Here is a 19784-nt window from a genome sequence, read left to right as displayed (position 1 = left end):
GTACGGGATCATAAAGTTTTAAACTCTGTCTGATAAATTTAACGGCCTTGAAAATGAAGGAAACCTTAATAGCAAGACAGGAAAAAAAAAATCAATAACACAGTACTGAAAAAGGCAATTACAGACAATGCCTACCTCAGCTTAATCCAACAAGCATTAACAATCTTTGGAGTATGGCTGCTGTTCAGTTTTTGGCCTTTTCTTTCCTGAACTTTCCCTCTCATCTCCTTTCTAAATACACCCCACACGCAGGACTATTATCACCCGGGGCGGCGGGTCAAGACTCACTCTCCGTTGGCATCCCCGTTGGGCTTGACCGGCGGGGGGTGGTCGGGGGCCGCCGCGCTCTCGTCCACACTGGGCGACGGGCTGTCCCTCTCCCCGGCCAGCAGGGGCAGCGCCGCGCTGGAGGAGCTGTTCTCCTCAGAGGACGAGGCGGAGCTGTGGGAGCGCTGGGGCACCTGCAGGCTCAGGTGCTGGCCTCTCTTCTCCAGCTCCGGCCCCGGAGAGCGGCCCTCCCTCTTCACCCCGTTACACTTTGACACTGAGGGACGCAGGCCACAGGAGAAAAAAAAAAAAAACATTTACCGTTTTAAAGACCATTCGACACTTAAGCGTCCATCAGAGTACATTCAAGCTAAGTCCTTGCTCATTGTGTGGCAATCAGCGCTTCAGAAATGGAGCAGCGGGCTTAGACTGTACATTAGCGGCAGGAAGCAGGATGTGTATTTTGTCAGCATGACAGACTTGAAACAAATAAATAACGCCGCGGTGCCACAGCGCACGGCCAGCGCAGGGTGCCTACCGTCAGCCAGTTTGGGCGGCTCCTTGGTGATGATCCACTCCCCGGGCTGCAGCAGCGACTGGCCGTAGCACATGTCGGACTCGGCGCTGGAGCTGGAGAAGGCGGAGCTGCTGGAGGGCGTGATCTCCTCCAGCCGGAAGAAGTCCAGGCCCGTGTTGGTGCCCCCGAAGAATCGGCACCCGCCCAGGCAGCCGCACTTGTTCCTGCTGCGCTTGTTCCGCAGCACGTCCTCCGGCCACAGGAACCAGAGCCTGGGAGCATCAGACAACATGCCACGCGTGTTCCACCGGCCTTCAGACCTCAGTGACTCACCCATTCCAACGGCCCTCAGGCCCCACTTTTACACACCCATTCTATTAGAAGGCTTTCAAACTTCGCTACCACACGCCCATTGCAGAAAGTCTTTAGTCCCTCTGAAGAGCCTCCAAGAGTTAAGAATAACACCAGAGACCGACACTGCCTTCAGGCAGCAGTACTACAGATCGGTTAGGGCAGAGGTTTTCAACCTTTTTGGGGCTAAGGCACATCAAAGGTCAAAACAGAACGTCAAGGCACACCAACTTAAAGTTGGTTATCGATTATGAAGAATGTCACACACATCACGCATCGGGTTCCTCAAAATTCCACGGCACACTTCGCTTTGCCTCACGGCACACCAGCGTGCTGCAGCACACCGGCTGAGAACCACTGGGTAGGGGATCTGCGCTTGTAACCAAACAGCTGCATATTCCAGTCCTGGGTAGGATACTGCTGTTGAACCCTTAAGCAAGAGTTTAGAAAAAGTCCAACTGTATGGATCGATAACACACACTTATGCAAACAATGCCCTGTTGTATACACCTGAGGTATTCAAATCAGCCCCACTTGCAATGATTTAGCCTCTTCAAATAGCCCACTTGACACCACACGTATTAGTCTCTCTTTTGACCAATTTCTTTAATAACCGCAGCACCTCTTAAATCAGCCTCCTTCCGGAACTTAACAGAAGCCCCTTTAGCGAGGCCCGCTTCGGAGGCTCACCTCTTGGTGCGGGCGTCGTGCAGCTCCAGGAACTGCCTCTGCGCCTCGTGCTTGGCGGGGTGGTCGGCGGCCAGCGCCACGTCGGCCGTGATGAGGGCGAAGTTGACGGAGCCGGCCTCCAGCCAGAAGGAGCGGCGTAGCACGGCGGGCTGCAGGCCCAGGCGGCCGCCGTCCTGGTGCTCGATGTACTGCCGCACCTGCACGTCCTGCACCACCGCGCTCACGCCCTCCCCCACCGCCTGGTTGTGCAGGTTGCAGTTGGCCAGGCGGATGAAGTTCGTCTGGGGAGGGGGGGGGGGGGCACATTAACACACGTGTATAAACACATGCGCAAATCCCCGCGTAGACACACACGCACAGACACTACTTTCACTGAGGCCGAAGGGAAACCAGGGCTGCATCATGATGACCGGATGACACACACTGACAACAAATACAGCCGTCACTAATACAAGTTCCAGCGCAAGCAGAATATGCTACTGCATTATATGCAATGGTAAATGTGCATCTGGCATAAAATGGCTTACCTAACTAGGTTTAAAAGGCTATGGCAATTGCAGTTGCCAGCTTAACATTGCTGCTTTTTGTCATTCACTTGTCTCATTCACTAAATGCAGCCCTGCATAAGGAGCTGCTTCTGGGGGATTCAGAATGAATATATTCATTCAGAATATATTCAAACAGAAACTGCACACACACACGCGTAGGCACACACACACGCGCAGGCACACACACACGCGCAGGCACACACACACACAGATACACACACACACACAGACACAGACACACACAGATACACACAGATACACACAGACACACACAGACACACACAGACACACAAACTGATTACTCAAAAGAAAGCCACAGAGCGATTCATCAGCTGGGACTGTAACCACAAGCTCATAGGCTTGACACGTGTCTGTTGTTGCCTTAAGCAAGGTCCCCAGCTTAAACGGCCCCGGTAAAGATCTCGCGGTGTGAACGGCACGTAAACCGCTTCGGTCTGTGCCAGAGCGACAGAGCGCGACAGGGAGCGAGGGGACAAGCTGCACCTTGACGTTGGCCGCGCAGCCGTGCTCCACGATGAAGACATCGACGCCGTCCACAGACAGCCGCGTCATGGTGTACTTCAGCTCCTCAGAGGTACGGCAGGGCCCGGGCAGGGAGGCCAGCTGGGGGAGAAACGGCCTTTTCAGAACCACCCATACAGCACTAATGCTGAGCCACGAACAACGCCATCAGGGCAAGATATATAAGTGCAACATGCATTTACTCTAACAAGAATACAGGCACACAACGACCAGTCACACAGTGTATCAATATCAAAAATAGCGCAAAAGTAGCAAAAGTAGTGCAACACAAATTGTTTTAGCACACACATACCTGTATACTACCCAAAGTGTAATGTACCTGTATCATGTGAACCTCAAAATGAATTATAAGGGCAATGTTATCTTATCACAGTATTCAGATGCCAAACAATGGTTTGCAGGAGGAACTTGATCAGGATCTCTGATCATTCTGGCACTCTGACATTGCCAAACATGATCCACAATGCAACTATATCTCTGATCACTCCAGCATTCTAACAGTGCCAAATAATCATACATTAAGCAATTTTATCTCTGATCATTTCGCCATTCTTAACAATGCCAAATGATGATCACCCAACACTGTATCAGATTCCTCTCAGGGCTGGAGTGAATGGATTCAGAGTGCAAGGCACAGGACACGTCCAGGCTCTGAGAACTGAAGGCTGGCCAGGTGTGTCTTTCATTCGATTCGTTGGTGAAAGATTGTGTTGTTGTGCAGATCCAGTAGCCCGGTCCCCAGAGAACCGTTCCCTTCTCCACCGCCAGAGCATTAGTGATACTGAACGTGCAATATCGGCTCTTCTGTTTGAATTGAATTGCTCAATTTGTGCATCCATAGCAAAGTCCTGCTGGATGAACTCCAGCAGAGAGACGAACAGGCTGAGGCCGGAGCCAGTGACGGGAGAGTGAAGCTTGGCGAGCCGGGCAGAGCTACCACGCGTGGCCACTCCCGTGAGTCAAACAAACCAATGACCTTGCTCCGCTCTCAACAGAATACGCACAAGAGTATGCACAATCAACTATGTGTATTTGTTTACACGTTCATCTCCAAGTTGTTGTTATGGTTATGGTCGTGTGGGGATGTTCCATTTACTCGTACGGGGGGGGGGGGGGGGGGCTCCAACAGACGAGCGGTTACCTTGGCCTCGCAGATGCGCCGGTCCACCCCGTGCTGGCAGATGATGGAGGATTTGGGACGCTCCAGCTGGAACTCCCGGGACACCACGTGGAACACGAAGGCCTCACCCCACTCCACCAAGCTGGCCAGCTGCGGGGGGGGGGGGGGAACAAAGGGGGAGAGAAAACAATAGAAACAAAACAACTGTGTGGGGGGGGGTCCCTTTAGGGTCATTTAGAATTTGAAGACATTTTTGAACATTTTTTCACCGCTTGCTGGACGAGATCTAATTACTCCAGTTGTTCCGACACTAACTATTTTACATATTTGCCTGGCAAGTCTCACCAGTTTAGTTTTGCCTTTGAGCTGAGAGGTGGCCAAAGACACCTGAAGGATCCTAGCAGCATACATTCACATTTTGCTTGTGAAATTAATTAAAAGTTTCCTAGAAGCAAAGGCAAATGGTACAGTATTTAAAAAAAACGCCTTGGTTGGACATCACAAGCGAACATGAGGTCATTGTTTTTCTTCAGAACAAAGGTGTATCTGAGGGCAAGCAGATGGAGAGGTGACAAAACCGCGCCCGCGGGGGCAGTGGGGGGGCTTCACCAGCGCCCCGTTCTAATAAACAAGCTCCGGGGAGCTGAGAAAAAAGCCCCTGCTCAAATCCTCAGTACCCCCCCCCCGCTGACGGGAGGCCCAGATTAATCCTGTGTGATGGTGCCTCCGTCCCCGCTCCCTCTGATGGGTTTACCCGTCTGCAGGGGCTCCTCGAGCAGACGTCACTCCCCTCGCCGCGAGACTGACACCGCAGCGCCTCAGACGGCTCCGCGCCGCGCCAAATCCACCCCCCCACCCCCCTACCCCTAATCACAAAAGCGGGGTGCGCGGGAATTAAGGATATCTGACACGCGGAGGCGGCCCACTGATCGGAGCCTCGGAGTGACGAGGAATTCTGACATCCTGATTTCCGCAGCTGGGCGGAGTTTTGAAGGGAATTAGCTTCCGTCGCTCAGAGGAAATTAACAAAAAAGACCAGCAAGCGGCTATTTCAAGGACCACCATCACATAGCTACTTTCTGGTAGCGGTAACTTACCCGTTACAATATAAATTACCATTACCATATGATTACACACAGCATTTAATGAAAAACCACGCAGTATCTGCTCACTCTAAGGGCGGACTCAGCCCCTCAGAGCACTGTAGGGCACTGTCTACAGAGTACCAGGAAGGATATAAAATATTTAGACTTGCTGCGAGAGGATCCGGCTATCTGCAGCCAAGCTTGTACATTTATTAGCAAGCGACTGCATTACAACACTCCTGGGCTGCTTCCAAGGTTACCGCAATGGCCAATAAGACGACTGAATTTCATTTGATATTTTTATGCTCTGTGCAGCGCTATAATGAAAGATGGAAAGACTCTCCTCTTGAGAACTGCTGCAGGCAATAAAGACACCCTTGAATACACAAATTTAGAAAACAGAATTTATCTTGATTAAGTAGCAGATTGTTCTAGTGTCCTCTGGGCCAATAAAGTCTTTTCCCCCCTTTAGTGCCTCTTCCAGTAATTTTATTCATTGTTTTCCTGTTTAAATGTTTGCAGTGTTCACACACTTCACTGTAAATAGAGGCCAGTAAAGGCCTAAGAAAATCGGTTCACAAATGAATACAAGATAAACAGACTGAAAATGTGAACTGATTGACAGACTGAATGACTGTCAGGACGGGTAATGAAAGTGGAGGGCGGGGTTACCTCTACAAAACTGATTTACTGACTGTTAGATCGCCTGAATGTGTGGGGCAGGATTACTGATATATGACTGACTTACAGACTTACTAGCGGGGGTTACCTGTATATGACTGACTGACTGATACACAGCTTGAATGTGTGTGTGTGTGTGTGTGTGTGTGTGTGTGTGTGTGTGTGTGTGTGTGGGCGGGTTACCTGTGGCACAGTGACCTTCCCGGTGAGCGCGCCGGCCTGCACGTCGATGAGCCAGGCATACTCCAGCGTCTCGCTGCCCAGAGGCAGGCCCTCGGCCGAGAACATGGCGTGGGCACGCATCTGCAGCCCTGACAGGCTGAGGTGGCCCTCACGCAGCACCCCGTCCACCGCCGGCCGCTGCGGACACACGCAGACACGCGCACACACACACACAGATACACGCACACACACACAGATACACGCACACACACACAGATACACGCACGCAGACACACACACACACACACACACACAGATACATACACGCAGCCACGCACAGATACACGCACGCAGACACACACAGATACACGCACACACACACAGATACACGCACACACACACACAGATACACGCACACACACACACACAGATACACACACACACACACACAGATACATACACACACACACACACAGATACATACACGCAGACACACACAGATACACGCACACACACACACACACACACACAGATACATAGACGCAGACACACACAAATACACGCACGCAGACACACACAGATACACGCACACACACACACAGATACATAGACGCAGACACACACACACACACACACACACACACACACACACACACACACACAGATGTATGCATAAACACACAGACACAGACAGATACACGCACATACACAGCACACACACACACATACATACACATCCACACACAGAACAAGAGAACAAGCTCAGTGATACATGGGGGATAATCTGTGCTTCCATCTGCACACTTACAAGGGGCGTTCATCACCTAACTTTGCAATGATTGTGCTTATAAGATGTTACCATTTCACCCAAACTCTACGTTCCAGGACGATCCCACTATCATTAAATCTCCTCAGAGGTGCTGGTTACAGCACTGACACTTCCTCCGTTTGCCTCAGTCTCGTTGCTGTCCCTCTGGCCTTTAGTGACCAGCACTTTACATCCCTGCCTCCTCTAATCTCACTGTCACGACACCCCCCCTGGAGACACTGGGCCTGTTTACCAAAGAGGCTAACAACAAGAGGGTGTTTAATTAAAGAGCACCAAGGCTAAATGTCAGGGCACACGGCCATTCAGCGGGGCCTCTCACTTCACACATCCTAAACGCCTTCAGATGGCTCAGAATAGAGGTGTGTGCACCTATGTGTCAGCGTGCATATAAAAATACTTTATTTATACACACACACACACACACACCCTGCCCTCCACACTTATTCACATCCCATAAATAGGAGAAACAGGAAAAATGCATGCATTGGGTTTTTTTTTTTGTACTTTAATTTGAATAGCATTGCAGAGTTGTACTGATCCCCAATAATGCTCCTGTTTAATGTGGGGAATCAATGAACATGGAGGTTACAGTACATAAATCTATTTCCTTCCATCATCATTACTCCAAATGCAACAGCAGTTTGACTCGCAGGTACAGTATGTGAATGACTGCTTTATGAAACACAGACAGTGCTGATGTATAAGCTGTAAGAATCACTTCCCGGGATGGGTCCCTACTGACGGTGCGGTGCTGCAGGCTCGTTACAGCTCGTTACGGCCCGTTACTGCGCCCGACGCCCGCTGTCCAAATTCAGCAGGCTGCGGACCGTTTGCCCGAGACGTGTCCCATTAAACCGCGATTACAGCAGTCAGCAGAGCCAAGGCCGTTTATAAAACTGATTTATAAAACTGATTTACACTGCGCGCGGTTACCAAGGGCTCACTAAAAAAAAACGAAGCGCTGCGCGGTTCTTTCCACGGCCGATCGAAGAAATTTATGAAGCGATGCATTTCCCCTTTCTCGTTCTCCGCTGGTGAAGAGCAGCCACCTCGGGCATTGACCCCCTTGAAGGAAACCCATCCGAGTAGAACCATTTAAAGAGCGTGCCCATAAAATAAGAAAAGGCGTCCGACTGTAGCATCAAGAATAGGGAGAGCCTGCTTTCTCCCACACTTTTGTCCCATTATTGATTCACAGATCCGTTACTGACACTATTCATGGCGGTAAGCGTTCGGCAGGGGCCGTCTTGGCTACATGCCCTGAGGAGAACCCTCACAGAGACGCTGATCTTATTTAGCCTGTACTCTGAACATTAGATTCCCAGCTCAGCCTCAACCAGCATCCAAGCATGAACTACAAAAAACAACAACCCTGTTTACCATTTACTGTAGAGACGTCATTTCAAACTAACGGGCAGCAAAGCTTTTAGAGCCTTTGAAACAGTGTAAAAAAAATGGAAATGGCTTTGGTTTTTTGTATATACTACAGGCAGGGTGTATAATGGATTAGCAAAGCTTGCATCTACATACATAGCAATCACAGTAATGGTTCAAAATGACAGATGGGTCAAATCAACATTAGTCAACTCTGTCTGCCTGTCTGTGGGTCAAAATCTGTTAAAGACATTATTCACCTTCTCAGGCTTTTTGGCCTGATGTCAGCAGTAGGACTGACAGCCTGAGCACAAGTTTGGGATCTTTTAGGGTTTGGAGAGATTTTAAGCACTGTTTGGTGGAAGTGATCTGGTAAAAACATCTGCTAAACACTAATTATTAGTTTAGTTTCATTTAGAGTTTGGAGAGGTATCTCCACCTGACATAAGTGATCAGAACTGATTGTCATTAAGCAGCTATGTCTCCCCATACAGTTCTCGCTGGTGTTGCTTTATTCTCAGTAGACAAATGGCTCAATAGATGTGGATATACTAGCAGGAGTACTGACCAAGTTAATGGTCATTTGAAAACAAGCCCCAAGATAGTCATTCCTCTGGCTGAGCTAAGCACGCACCAAGTTAACATTTCTTCCTTCCAAAATAATACTTTGTGTCTATGCTGTTACGAACAAGTGCCTGTTTATGGTCGATTTCCCATTAACTACTGTTTAAGCCACTGCTGTGGGGTCAGTGTGCAGCTCTGAACCCTACCCCACCAGCTCGGTGCTGCCCCCACCTGGTAGTTGTCACTGACGAACACATGTATGGGGGAGAGGACGAGCTGTAGCATGGTCTCCTTATAGCCCTTCTTCATCTCGAAGCACAGCCTCTCCAGGTAACCTGTGGGACCCTCTGGGCCATCGCTGCTGCAATGCTGTTAATACACACAAGGGCAGACATGTAAGCATACACAGACAGACACACACACGGGCACACACACACACACACACACACACACACACACACACACACACACACACACACACACACACACAGTATACACACAAATACACACACACACACACACATAAACACAGCTCCACAGAGGCACACACACAGGCATGTACACTCACAGACATACACAGTGTGGACAGACAGGTGCACTCCTGTATTAACTCTGTGTTTATAATCCATCACCTCACCCTTCTGTTTCCCCCATGGTCCCCTTCTGCAAAGCCCCTCCAATTTCCTGCCCCTGACAGAACATCAATGCAGCTTGCGCTTAATAAAAACACACACAGGGCTGAGGCGTCCCGCGCCAGGGTTTCAAACATAAATCAGCGGTGTGGAAACCAGACGGGTTACAGCGGGGCAGTGCGTTTCCCTGGGCGACGCCGAGAGGAGTGGTCTTTGCGCCACGATCGCCAGGAAGACCCACACTTCTCATCAAACCAACCGCCTGCCTGCCTGCGCTCGAGCTCCTTTTACAGCAAGCATCCGTTTTCTCCCTGTCTGGCCCTACCCTGCACAGTGGCCGCACCAGTGCATTGTGGGCGTCTGCTGCTGTCACAGTGATGAACTCCTTGCATTCTACAGCATATCGCAGGTTGAGCTGTGCGTTTGAGCGCTGTGCATTCAATGAGTCTGTCCACACATTTTCTGACTATTACAAGGTGAGGTACAGAGACTTTGTCTAATACTGTGTAATACTGTACAACTTGCTTTATAAGGAATAATAATAAGACTGCGCTTCTTAAGTGGTTTTCATGATCTTGGTTACTGTATAAAGTAACCAAGAAAACAAGTATACATCTATATATTGCCATAAACAGACTGTCAGGACAGCAAGAGATACCGCTACTACTCTGTGTTAATGGCTGGGAGCTAAACTTGGAGGAATGCCCCACAGTACTGCCCCCCTGTTGGACCGGAGGGCACTCACCACGGGCAGGCGGCCGTGAACCTTGTACAGGTTGATGAGCACAGTGATGTCCCAGGGCCGCAGGGAGAGGGGGTGGACGGCGCGCCCCTCGCCGTCCCGCTTGTCGCTGTCCTCCATCCCCAGCGCCGTCCAGCCCGAGCTGGACGAGGTGGACATGGACAGCACGGGGCTGGACGCTACCTCCTCGAAGTCCGTGTACATGTCGTCCTCCCCGAAGTAATTCTCCTGGAAGGGGGGGGGAGCACGGGTTTGCGCGAATCAGTGGCGGCCTCTCAGGCAATGCAAGGGACAAAGAACTGACTTTTGACTTGGCAATTGTACGAACCTGTTTTTCTTGTTTTTTTATGACGAATGAGCTTGACAGCAGAAACACCAATGAGTGAGTGACTGTTGTGTAAAGGTTAAAGGTGCCTGGTGCTGTGGCATTAGGATAGCTATGCGTAATTCACGTGTTGTGGTTTTAATGACAGCAAGCGCGGCTGGGTTTCGTGAAATTGTTTCGATCAGGACAAAGGAGATCGAAGAATGGTTTGGACAGGAAAAGTTTTGTTAAGTCAATTTCGTCCACGATGCGCACATGTAAGGCTGCCACATCAGACACAACCCAGTCAAAAGGAAGCGGCTGCAGAGGGTGATCCTCCTTCACGTTAGCCTGTTTATCAAGCCAAACGATCTGAGACCGTGGCCGGGAACGTTATCAAATCGAGGGGAGATCCGCACCTCCCCCGTCTGCCGGCCGCGGCTGATGCAGATTTAAAAGCGTCCTTCGAGCCGGGCTGGAGCCACCGTGACCTTTTCCCAGAGATAAGTGGCCAAGGGAGGTGACAGGGTTCGGTCAGGGGCACAAATACTGTCAGATGACATCTCCCTGATGGGTCAGTTATGAGCCTTTCTCCTCTGTGGACACGCGTGGTGAACACACGTCACCCCCTCAAGTTCATGTTTGCTTACCGTCTCCCTTCACTGACCACAACATGCCTGCTCAGGCTTCACTATAAATCCCAGAATCTCAATCTTTCATCCTGCCAACACTCAGTCCCTCCTCCTCTCCATCCACCCCTGAGCTCTCATGTAACACAGTACAGCTCTTGATGCTGACTGCAGGTAAACACTACCATTCCAATCAAAAGGGCTTCTTTTTTTATGATCACTGTTAGGCTTAGAGTTCACTTCAGTGTGATGTAATTACACAAGTATATAGGATATCAAGAATATATACGAGGCACTGTTTTTACATGATGTGCTTGGCACTGTTCAGACTAGTGCCTATGTGCTGTGATTCTGGCAGATCTGTACCTGTTATTGCTCATGCTGTGATATGCATTTCATGCCATGCCATATTGGCTACAGTTGTAATATTATAACTATTATGATAATTATAATTATTATAATATTAAATAATGGAATAATTGAATATTAAAATTTTTAAAATAAAAACTAATACTGTTAATAACAACACAACTTAACTGGGTACTTATATACTGTATCAGGTTGCTGTTCTGTTCTAAACCTCATTTGAAATGCAGAGGAGAAGTACTGCCCTTGCAGTGGAGCATGGTGTGAAAAAAAACAGCTCTCATTATGAACAGTGAGGTGAAATGATTACCAGCACACTGTGGCTGGTGGTGCGGACACTCCTTCCTCAGACTGGCAGGTGAGCCTGGCAGATACTCACTGTAATGCCTGTCAGCCAAGCCAGCTCAGACAGAGACGGTAAGCCTTTCAGGTACCACTCAGACAGCAGAGCTTCACCCGCGGCTCTGAAGCCTCTGAGACAGGTGCGGATGCTGCTATTAGAACTGCTTCAGGTGAAGACGTTAACGGTTTGTACTAATCCGGAAGGGGTGCGTTCAGAATGGGGCTGACGTCCTCACTGGCGATATGAGGCCTGGTCGGTGTGGGGCGACTCCCGGACCGGTACCTTGATGGAGAGGAGCGCCCTGAGCATGGGCCCGTACAGGGTCATCTGGGAGTCCGGGGAGAGCTCCATCTCCACGTGCAGCCGGTCGGGGGCCAGCTCCGAGGGGTCCGTCACAGTCTTGCTGGGCTGAGGGGGTGCCGTGGGCGTGTGCTCCGGGGGCCGCAGCGCTGACAGCATCGATTCCTCCATCTCAGACACTGGGCATAGGGGAGCCAGAGAGAGAGAGAGAGACAGAGAGAGAGAGAGAGAGAGAAAGAGAGAAAGAGAGAGAGAGAGAGAGAGAGAGACAAAGAGAGAGAGACAGAGACAAAGGGAGAGAGAGACAGACAGACAGAGATTGGGAGGGAGACAGGGAGACAGAGAGTGTCACAATGTCACAATGCTGGCGCAAAAGGTCACCACAACACTGTGAGAACACTGCATATCAACTGGGCAGTGACTCAGACCCACGGTGCTGTGTCTGTTTTTTAAAACACTGTCCATGTGAATTTTCCAAATGACAGAGTAACCTGCATGCTTTTTCCACTTAACTTAGAAATGCTGTACAGACAGTGTCAATTGTGAGAACGAAACTGACGAAACCATTCTGATTATTACAAAGCACTGCCTCTGATAAGCACTTTGCAACACTAGAACACTAATTCTGATCTGTCCCACACAAAGCATCAGTGTTTCTCTGTCATTTAAAAATCATTCAAAAATGAAAAAACTAGTACCTAAATGTATATTAAGATAATGAGATATAATGATACGAAGTATAAACAAAACACAAGTTAAAAAAACGGTATCAAGACATTCAAGGATTATTACGCACTATTAACCTGACGCAAAGGCACTGTAGGAAAATTATCATCAATTAATCAATTAAATGCTAAGTGTAACAGCTGGACTTGTGATATTTTCAGAGAAAAACCTTTATCACACATTCAAGGTTAACGCCTCGCTTTCTTTCTGAGGAATGGGTCTGCCCAGCTCCCAGAATGCACTGCAGACTGGGTCTCGGGATTTGTGCAGTGGTGTCCGGGGAGGGGGTGGGGTTGGGGGTAGGCTGTTGTCTTTTGTTGCGCGTGATAAACAGCTTGTGGCATGCGTGTGGCCAGGTTCAGAATGAAAGAGCGCCCCTCATTTCCGGGGCAGCGGGGAGGCCAGGGCTAATTAACCCAGCTGATAGGACACACAAAAGCATCCGTCTCTCTCTCCGGTCACGCCGGCCACAGTGCCTGAGGAACAGTGGCCTGTGGGCCCGCATCACCCGGCACTGGCCACAATTACAGTGCGGTGACACGGGACCAATGGGGACGTCCCAGAAGCCAGCGCCCTCTGCACCCCTCCATATGGAGCGCCAGGATGCTGTGCCAGCACTGTGGTGTAATTATTTAGGTAGCGCCTCTCCAGAAGGTCACGTTTCGTTCCCAGACGGGACGGCTCCATTTCCCACAATCAAGGGTGTAATCTCAATTGCTTCAGTAAATATTCAGCTGGGTGACATGTGAAATAAACCATTCAGCCCAGAACAGTGTTGGTCAATACTACTACTAATACTAACAATAATAATAATAATGAAAGTATGTTACTCCTAGATGAGCGGTTCTGCACCTCTGCGAATAATAAGTAACACATAAAATAACTGAGGGAGTACGTAAGCAAACACGTTAAGTAAATACGTCATTAAATAAATGAGTTAAAGGCCTTAGTATGTCAGTCTGAACTGAGCTCTTCCATGCTGGAGCCTAATCCCTCAGTGAACATGGCTGCTACAGAGAAACTGCTGCAGAACACGAAGGCTGAAGGAGACCTGCAGGGGGCCACTCGTGGTTAACGGCCACTTCTTCCACCGCCGCGACGGTTCACAGAAGTAAATAAATAAAATAAATGAACAAAAGCCCGTCAAGTCGTCAGTACACTTTCCAACTACAACAACAACGGATGTCACTCATACTTTCTTTGAAAAGGAAGAGGTATCTGTATGGCAACGCTTTATAAACAAAGCCCCAAAGTCCCAGTTTCCTCAGGACTGAACTGAGAAGAACGCTCGCGTTGCGTTGCGGAGCTGTGACAGTAAGCTCGTCGCTGACGGGTCACAGCGCTTCGCCGGTTCGGGGGAGTAAATCGCAGAGGAGGGATCCCCTCAAATATCCTCTTTCCGATGGCCGACGAGATAAGCTCCACAGCAGGGCCCGGGCCCGTGCTCTGGAACACTGTGTATGCAATTCCATCAGGCCGAGGATGCGGCCAGCGCGGCGGCGAATAAAGCCCTAGCGCTCAGACCAGCACTGTATGGAATAAAGCTCTGCCGAATGAAACCTCGCCATTCAGTCCAGGGGTGAGCTCGATAATGGCCTGCCGCTCAGACAAACGGTGGTCTGAACGAAGCTCTGCAGAATGAAGCTCTGCAGAATAAAGCCTCAGTGTCGCTCATACCAGCGTTGTGCTGAAGAAAGCACTGCTGATCGGATCAGAGCCGTGCCGAATAAAGCCCTGCCAAATACAGTCCCACCGCACAGACCAGCGCCGTGCTGAATAAAGCCGATCAGAGGAGCTGTTTGCTCATTCCCCCAGCGCTCCGGTCCCTACAGCACACAGCTCTCTGAGCGCTGCCTTTTACAAGCCCAGAATCTCTATCTGCAGTGAGCACAGGGCGGCCGTTATCGGGACCATCTGATGGCCAAACTCAGGGGCACCTTTCATTAGAAAAGGCATCCATCACAGCGGCGCAATCTGCAATTGCTTCCGCTGGTGCTTGTCTGAACAGCGCAGGCAAACGTTACAATGGCGGGGTGGCGGGGTGGCGGCGTGGGGTGGGCGCTTACGGGTCTGCTTGAGCTGCTCATCCGCCTTCTGGGGGTAAATGGGGTGCCAGGTGTAGTCGATGATGAGCAGGAAGTTTGGCACTGTCCAGCAATCCACCCAGCCAGCTCTACACACAGAAACATGCGGGAGGAAAGAGTGTGAGGCGGAACGATCGCTTTCACTCCAACCTGAGGCATACAGGCGCTCTAAGTAACAATTTAAAATGTTTACGAATGCGTTTACACCATAGATGATATGCACCTCCTCTTACAGAAACTGTCACACGTACATATGTACACATACATGCGCAGAAACATACCATAATTGTACAGTTATAACACCGGATGCCAAACCATAATGAAAATATATCTTATTGCTGATAGGGCATATTGAATGCAATGTAGACAGACACGCACACACACACAGGCACACACGCACACACAGGCACACATGCATGCACGCAGACACTTATTTTTACAAAAAATACATCCAGTAAGCCAGTGCCGGCCAATACCGCAGCCTCCCTGAGGATGTAGGGGACGGACTCACTCAGCGTGGGTGATGTTCCTCCAGCGTGGCTTGCCCGGTTTGGGCACCCCCCCGTGGCCCTCGCCGGGCATGCAGGTCTCCGGGGGGATCTTGTTGGGCTGGTAGTCTTTGGCCAGGGTGAGCAGGGGGTACCGACTGGGGTGGCAGTCTGGCAGGGAGAGCTGGAGGTCCGTGTCCTCCGCCTGAGCAGAGACAAGTGAAGAGTTAGTCCAGCTGATCCCAGATCAGCCCTTCAGTTCACAAAACACCAAATCAGGCATTCCTTTACGTGGTCTCAGATCAGTTCTCATCGGTGGGAGTGTGAAGCCTCATCAGCTATCAGCAAATTTCTGCCAACTGAAACCATTCATAGAGTGTCACTGTGGAGAGCAGTCTTCTGATTGGGTCATGTGAGTCAGTGATTGCCAGCACGATTGCTCCACCCATCACAGGGATCAGGGAGACTTCTTGTGTCACATTACTCACACAAAGTCAGCAAATTCTCTTGTTAATGAGGAACCTTGTTGAAAACTGATTGTGTATCTGTCTGTGAACGTGTCAGATGCAAGAAAATGTCCTAGCTCATGCTTCAAGAGCACTAGGTTATCACATAATTCCAGTAGGCAATGACCTATATATAAAGTGGTCAAGTGCTGTCCCATCCTTGGGAAAATAAGCCCCCATCCCAGATGGGGGCAGCACACAGGTGGCAGGTGAGGTGATGAACAGTGGCCCTTAATTCGAACGCACTTACCCTTAAGCTAAAGCGCGTGTTGCAGGTGGTTGGGACGAACTCGGTGAAAGGCAGAGTGAAATCGATATTGAGGGTTTCTCCACAGGCAGCCAAATACACTGCAAGACGAGAGGAGAGCAGCATTAATGCCATTATACTGACACTGTAAAACAAGAGGCGTTGACACCCTTACACCTCTGAGTGTGCGGACGTCGAGGTGAGAGAGATAGTGATCCTTTCACAGAGAGCTCGCATGCACAACCACACAAACACACGCACACACACACACACACACACGCCGCAGACACATCCAGACAGCATGGTCTGCTCCATCTCAAGGAAATGTCTTTCGGACTCGCACACCGCATCAGACTGAATCAGATCAGACTGGGAAATGCACCTGCAGTTTCTGCTAATCGTCTTTGGGGTAGACAACCAATGCGACGTCTTTACACACAGGGACCGTCTGGACAAGCAGAATTCAATAATGCCTCTACGTGCATGTGACGCCTTTATTAGCCGGGTCTCCATCCATTCCCAACAGTCAGCTCAACATTTTGAGCTGTATAATCAACTAGCGCATTGCGTAACTGACTATACGAGATCCGATTATTAACAGTCATCCAGCAGCTCACTCGGCACTTCGATAGTTGTCCTAAATACATTAATAGTTAAAAAAAAAAACGCGTGATCCGTCAAGTCAAGGGTGTTGACTCAGGGAATCAAAGACTATCAGTGTGAGCAGAGTCTGTGGTGCCTCATTCTGTCTGTTCTTCAAAGCCCGACGGACGTGAGGGGAAAAAGAACATGGGTCTAATGAGACGAGCGCCAGCCCGATAGAGGCAGCGTGTGCTGGAGAGAAATGCGCTCTTCCTTTTGATGCCTGTAATGGATGCTCCCCAGCACAGAGGCGCCGGGCTCCTCTGCACCCTCTCTGTGTCTCTCTCTCTCCTTCGGCTCTCCACATAGCCAGCGTTGCAGAGGCTCCACGGTAAACACTCTCCCACCAGTTCCCATGATACGAATGCTAATTGCCCCGTAACAGAAATGTTCTCTTATTTGATTAGTTCTGATTGAAAGGTAGCAGCAAAACACTAAGGGCCCCCCCAGAGTGGTTCTGCCGGTAAGGCGTCCGCTTTGAGCCCTACGGATTGGATTTGAAACCAGCCAAGCCATTTGCTGACAATGACCAGGTCAGCGTCGGAACAAATTGGCTTCATTTTGCTGAGAACAGGGGTGGGTAGGTCCCTATGGGTTTCTTTGTCTCTCCACTCTAAGGAATCCTGTCATTTGTCAGGCATCTGCAAGTTGCTTAGATGTAGGGTGACCAGGTGTCCCGCTTTGCCTTGTACTGCATAGCATTTTGACCCTTTGTCCCGCATCCTGCATATTGAGATAATGTCCCGCATTTTCATTGGTCATGTGGTTTTTAATTGTCAGAAATAAGAACACATGGATGCGTTCTTTTACCTGCCCGGCACATGAACCGCTTATGCCATTGCAGCATAGTTTCTACTCTGAGCTGAGTATATATTTCCACATTTTAACAGTGCAGTTAAAAAATATAAACATAGTACAAGAATGTGCTGACAAAATGTATTTTGCAGTTCACCTTTATTGATCCCAAAATTGAAAACCGAATACCAACCCAACGAATGGATATCCGAATAGTTGAATATTCGGGTCCAGCCCTAAAAATTAGTGTGCCTTTGGAGTGGCAAACAGCACTGTGTTCATCATATCTTTCATATAGCAAAAGCTGTAGCCTGTATCTTTTACGGCCTAACTGGTATGCTGAGGAATCGACTAGAGGACGAAGTATAGGTGTTTATGAGCCGAAAGGCAGAATACAAATGTTTCTTATTCAGTTAGAAAGACATTGAATCAAAGTTTTAGGTTACCTCTCAGCATTGGTAACATGTCCCACATTGTCCCACACAAACTTACTACTCGTCCCACATTTGGTCTGTTTGCATCTGGTCGCCCTACTCGGAAGACATCAGTACAGTAACATTATTCTCCAGTTAGCACCTGCCTCACTGTGGTGCACCGTGGGATTTGTAGTGTGACAAATAGCCATTGGCTGCATGCTTATCAGAGGAAGCACTGTCACAGTAAGAAGGCTAAAGTACAACTGGCAATTCCAAAGCAGGGGTGCATTAAGGGGGAAAAGGCATAACAAACCCGCCTGAAGTGCAATCCTTGGAAGGTCTTCAGGGTAAGGACTCTTTAAGGAGTTGGAGGTTTAATAAGCGCAGGAAAATTAGACTTTGTCTGACAGGCACCATTCTGCTGCAGCCAGTGAGAATTGTGCAAAGAACGATTTCCACTTCCAGCAGTCGGTATGCCCTGAGGAAGAGAATGCTGGAACAACTTCTTCGAAGATCTGCCCCAAATACCGAGGAGTCCTTGAGACAAGAGTGCGCACGGCGCTGTCCTTGACCTCGTTTTCGCTCCCACACACACACACACACACACACACACACACAGAGGTAACAAAGGGAACAGCGTGTGTCTGTCCATGGCACCCTGCACATGTTTGAGTGCGTGTGCGTGTGTGTGTGTGTGTGCGTGTGTGTGCGCGTGTGTGCGCGTGTGTGCGCGTGTGTGCGCGTGTGTGCGCGTGTGTGCGTGTGTGTGCGTGTGTGCGTGTGTGCATGTTTTCTCTTTCACTCACCATTCTCCTGTTGCTTGGTGGAGCAATCGATCCAGTTGTGCTGGTTGGCCGCCCAGATCATCTCAAACTGGTGGAAGAGGATCTTGAACTTCCAGGAGTACGGAACGAAGGAGTAGATATCTGGGGCGCTGTCGCTGGACCAGTCCTGGATCAGGTCTGGAAAACGCGGCATGGGGCAGCCTCAATCAAACTCGACACGTCACAAAAATCGGCCATCTTGGGCCAAACAGTTCTGTACAATTGTTAGCGAAAAGATTGGTTTTATCATACCCTTGCTTTCTGTACTTTTCTTGACACGTCCCTAATAACTTTATTTAAAAAAACAAACAACACGCTTCCACAAAACGTAATATTTGCTTTGGGATTTTAAAAATCCAAAAGCCGTAAATGATAATTACATCCTGAGCTTCTCTGTGCCGCAGGCCTCTGTGGATTGAACGGTGTGACTCTCAAACGGGCGATGAAAGAAAAACTCATCTAACGCCTTGGACTTTGGGAACTGAACCATTCTCCTGACGTCCCTGATCGCCCTTGCTATTGCAGGATTCTACAGGTAAAACACTGCAATATGCAGGTCTTTTTGGACAGGGCAGATTGCACATGGCTGACCGATTTGTCGGAAAACAGAGGGAGAAACACCCACACGTCCGCAGGCCTAGAAGCGTGACCTTAAAAAGGTTTCCAGTATTAACACAAACTACAATGCTCCCTCTCAGTATACATGATGAAATGCCCCACGGTGCCTAAATTCAACCTTAAAAGAAAACAATCATGAAAAATAAATGAACTGAGCACACAGACAAATTTTTACCTAACAATAGTGAGGTAAACAGGCGATAGTTTCATACCCATTGTTTGGTACAGTAGCAACCTAGCAAATGGCAGCATGCCAGCATGTGCCACTTACACAAAGAGGCATTTGCTGTAAAGTCTAAGCGCTGATGGAGGACTGTGTAGGGGATACGAGCCCTGGCTGTCACTGCGTCACCACTGCGCCGTGGCGGGCCCCGCACCGAGCTCCCCAGCC

General features: G+C 49.5%; 1 protein-coding gene across 11 annotated transcripts in view; it reads right to left on the bottom strand.

The window, feature by feature from the left end:
* The window catches only part of kiaa1109 (KIAA1109 ortholog), a 102663-nt gene that overhangs the window by 54051 nt on the left and 28828 nt on the right, over positions 1-19784 (bottom strand). For all 11 annotated transcript variants that reach the window (XM_036516953.1, XM_036516954.1, XM_036516959.1 and 8 more), the window contains exons 15-27: positions 18758-18913; positions 16102-16199; positions 15369-15550; positions 14840-14946; positions 12030-12226; positions 10109-10333; positions 8963-9100; positions 5986-6162; positions 4058-4186; positions 2878-2997; positions 1826-2106; positions 806-1056; positions 289-544 (exon numbers count right to left, since the gene is read on the bottom strand). In XM_036516953.1, coding sequence (XP_036372846.1) covers positions 289-544; positions 806-1056; positions 1826-2106; positions 2878-2997; positions 4058-4186; positions 5986-6162; positions 8963-9100; positions 10109-10333; positions 12030-12226; positions 14840-14946; positions 15369-15550; positions 16102-16199; positions 18758-18913 — 2317 coding nt within the window. The remainder of the gene's footprint in view (positions 1-288; positions 545-805; positions 1057-1825; positions 2107-2877; positions 2998-4057; positions 4187-5985; positions 6163-8962; positions 9101-10108; positions 10334-12029; positions 12227-14839; positions 14947-15368; positions 15551-16101; positions 16200-18757; positions 18914-19784) is intronic.

Source organism: Megalops cyprinoides, chromosome 22 (assembly GCF_013368585.1).
Source record: "Megalops cyprinoides isolate fMegCyp1 chromosome 22, fMegCyp1.pri, whole genome shotgun sequence".
NCBI lineage: Eukaryota > Metazoa > Chordata > Actinopteri > Elopiformes > Megalopidae > Megalops > Megalops cyprinoides.
The sequence above is the reverse complement of the archived record's forward strand: the minus strand, read 5'-3'. Positions and strand labels throughout refer to the sequence as shown.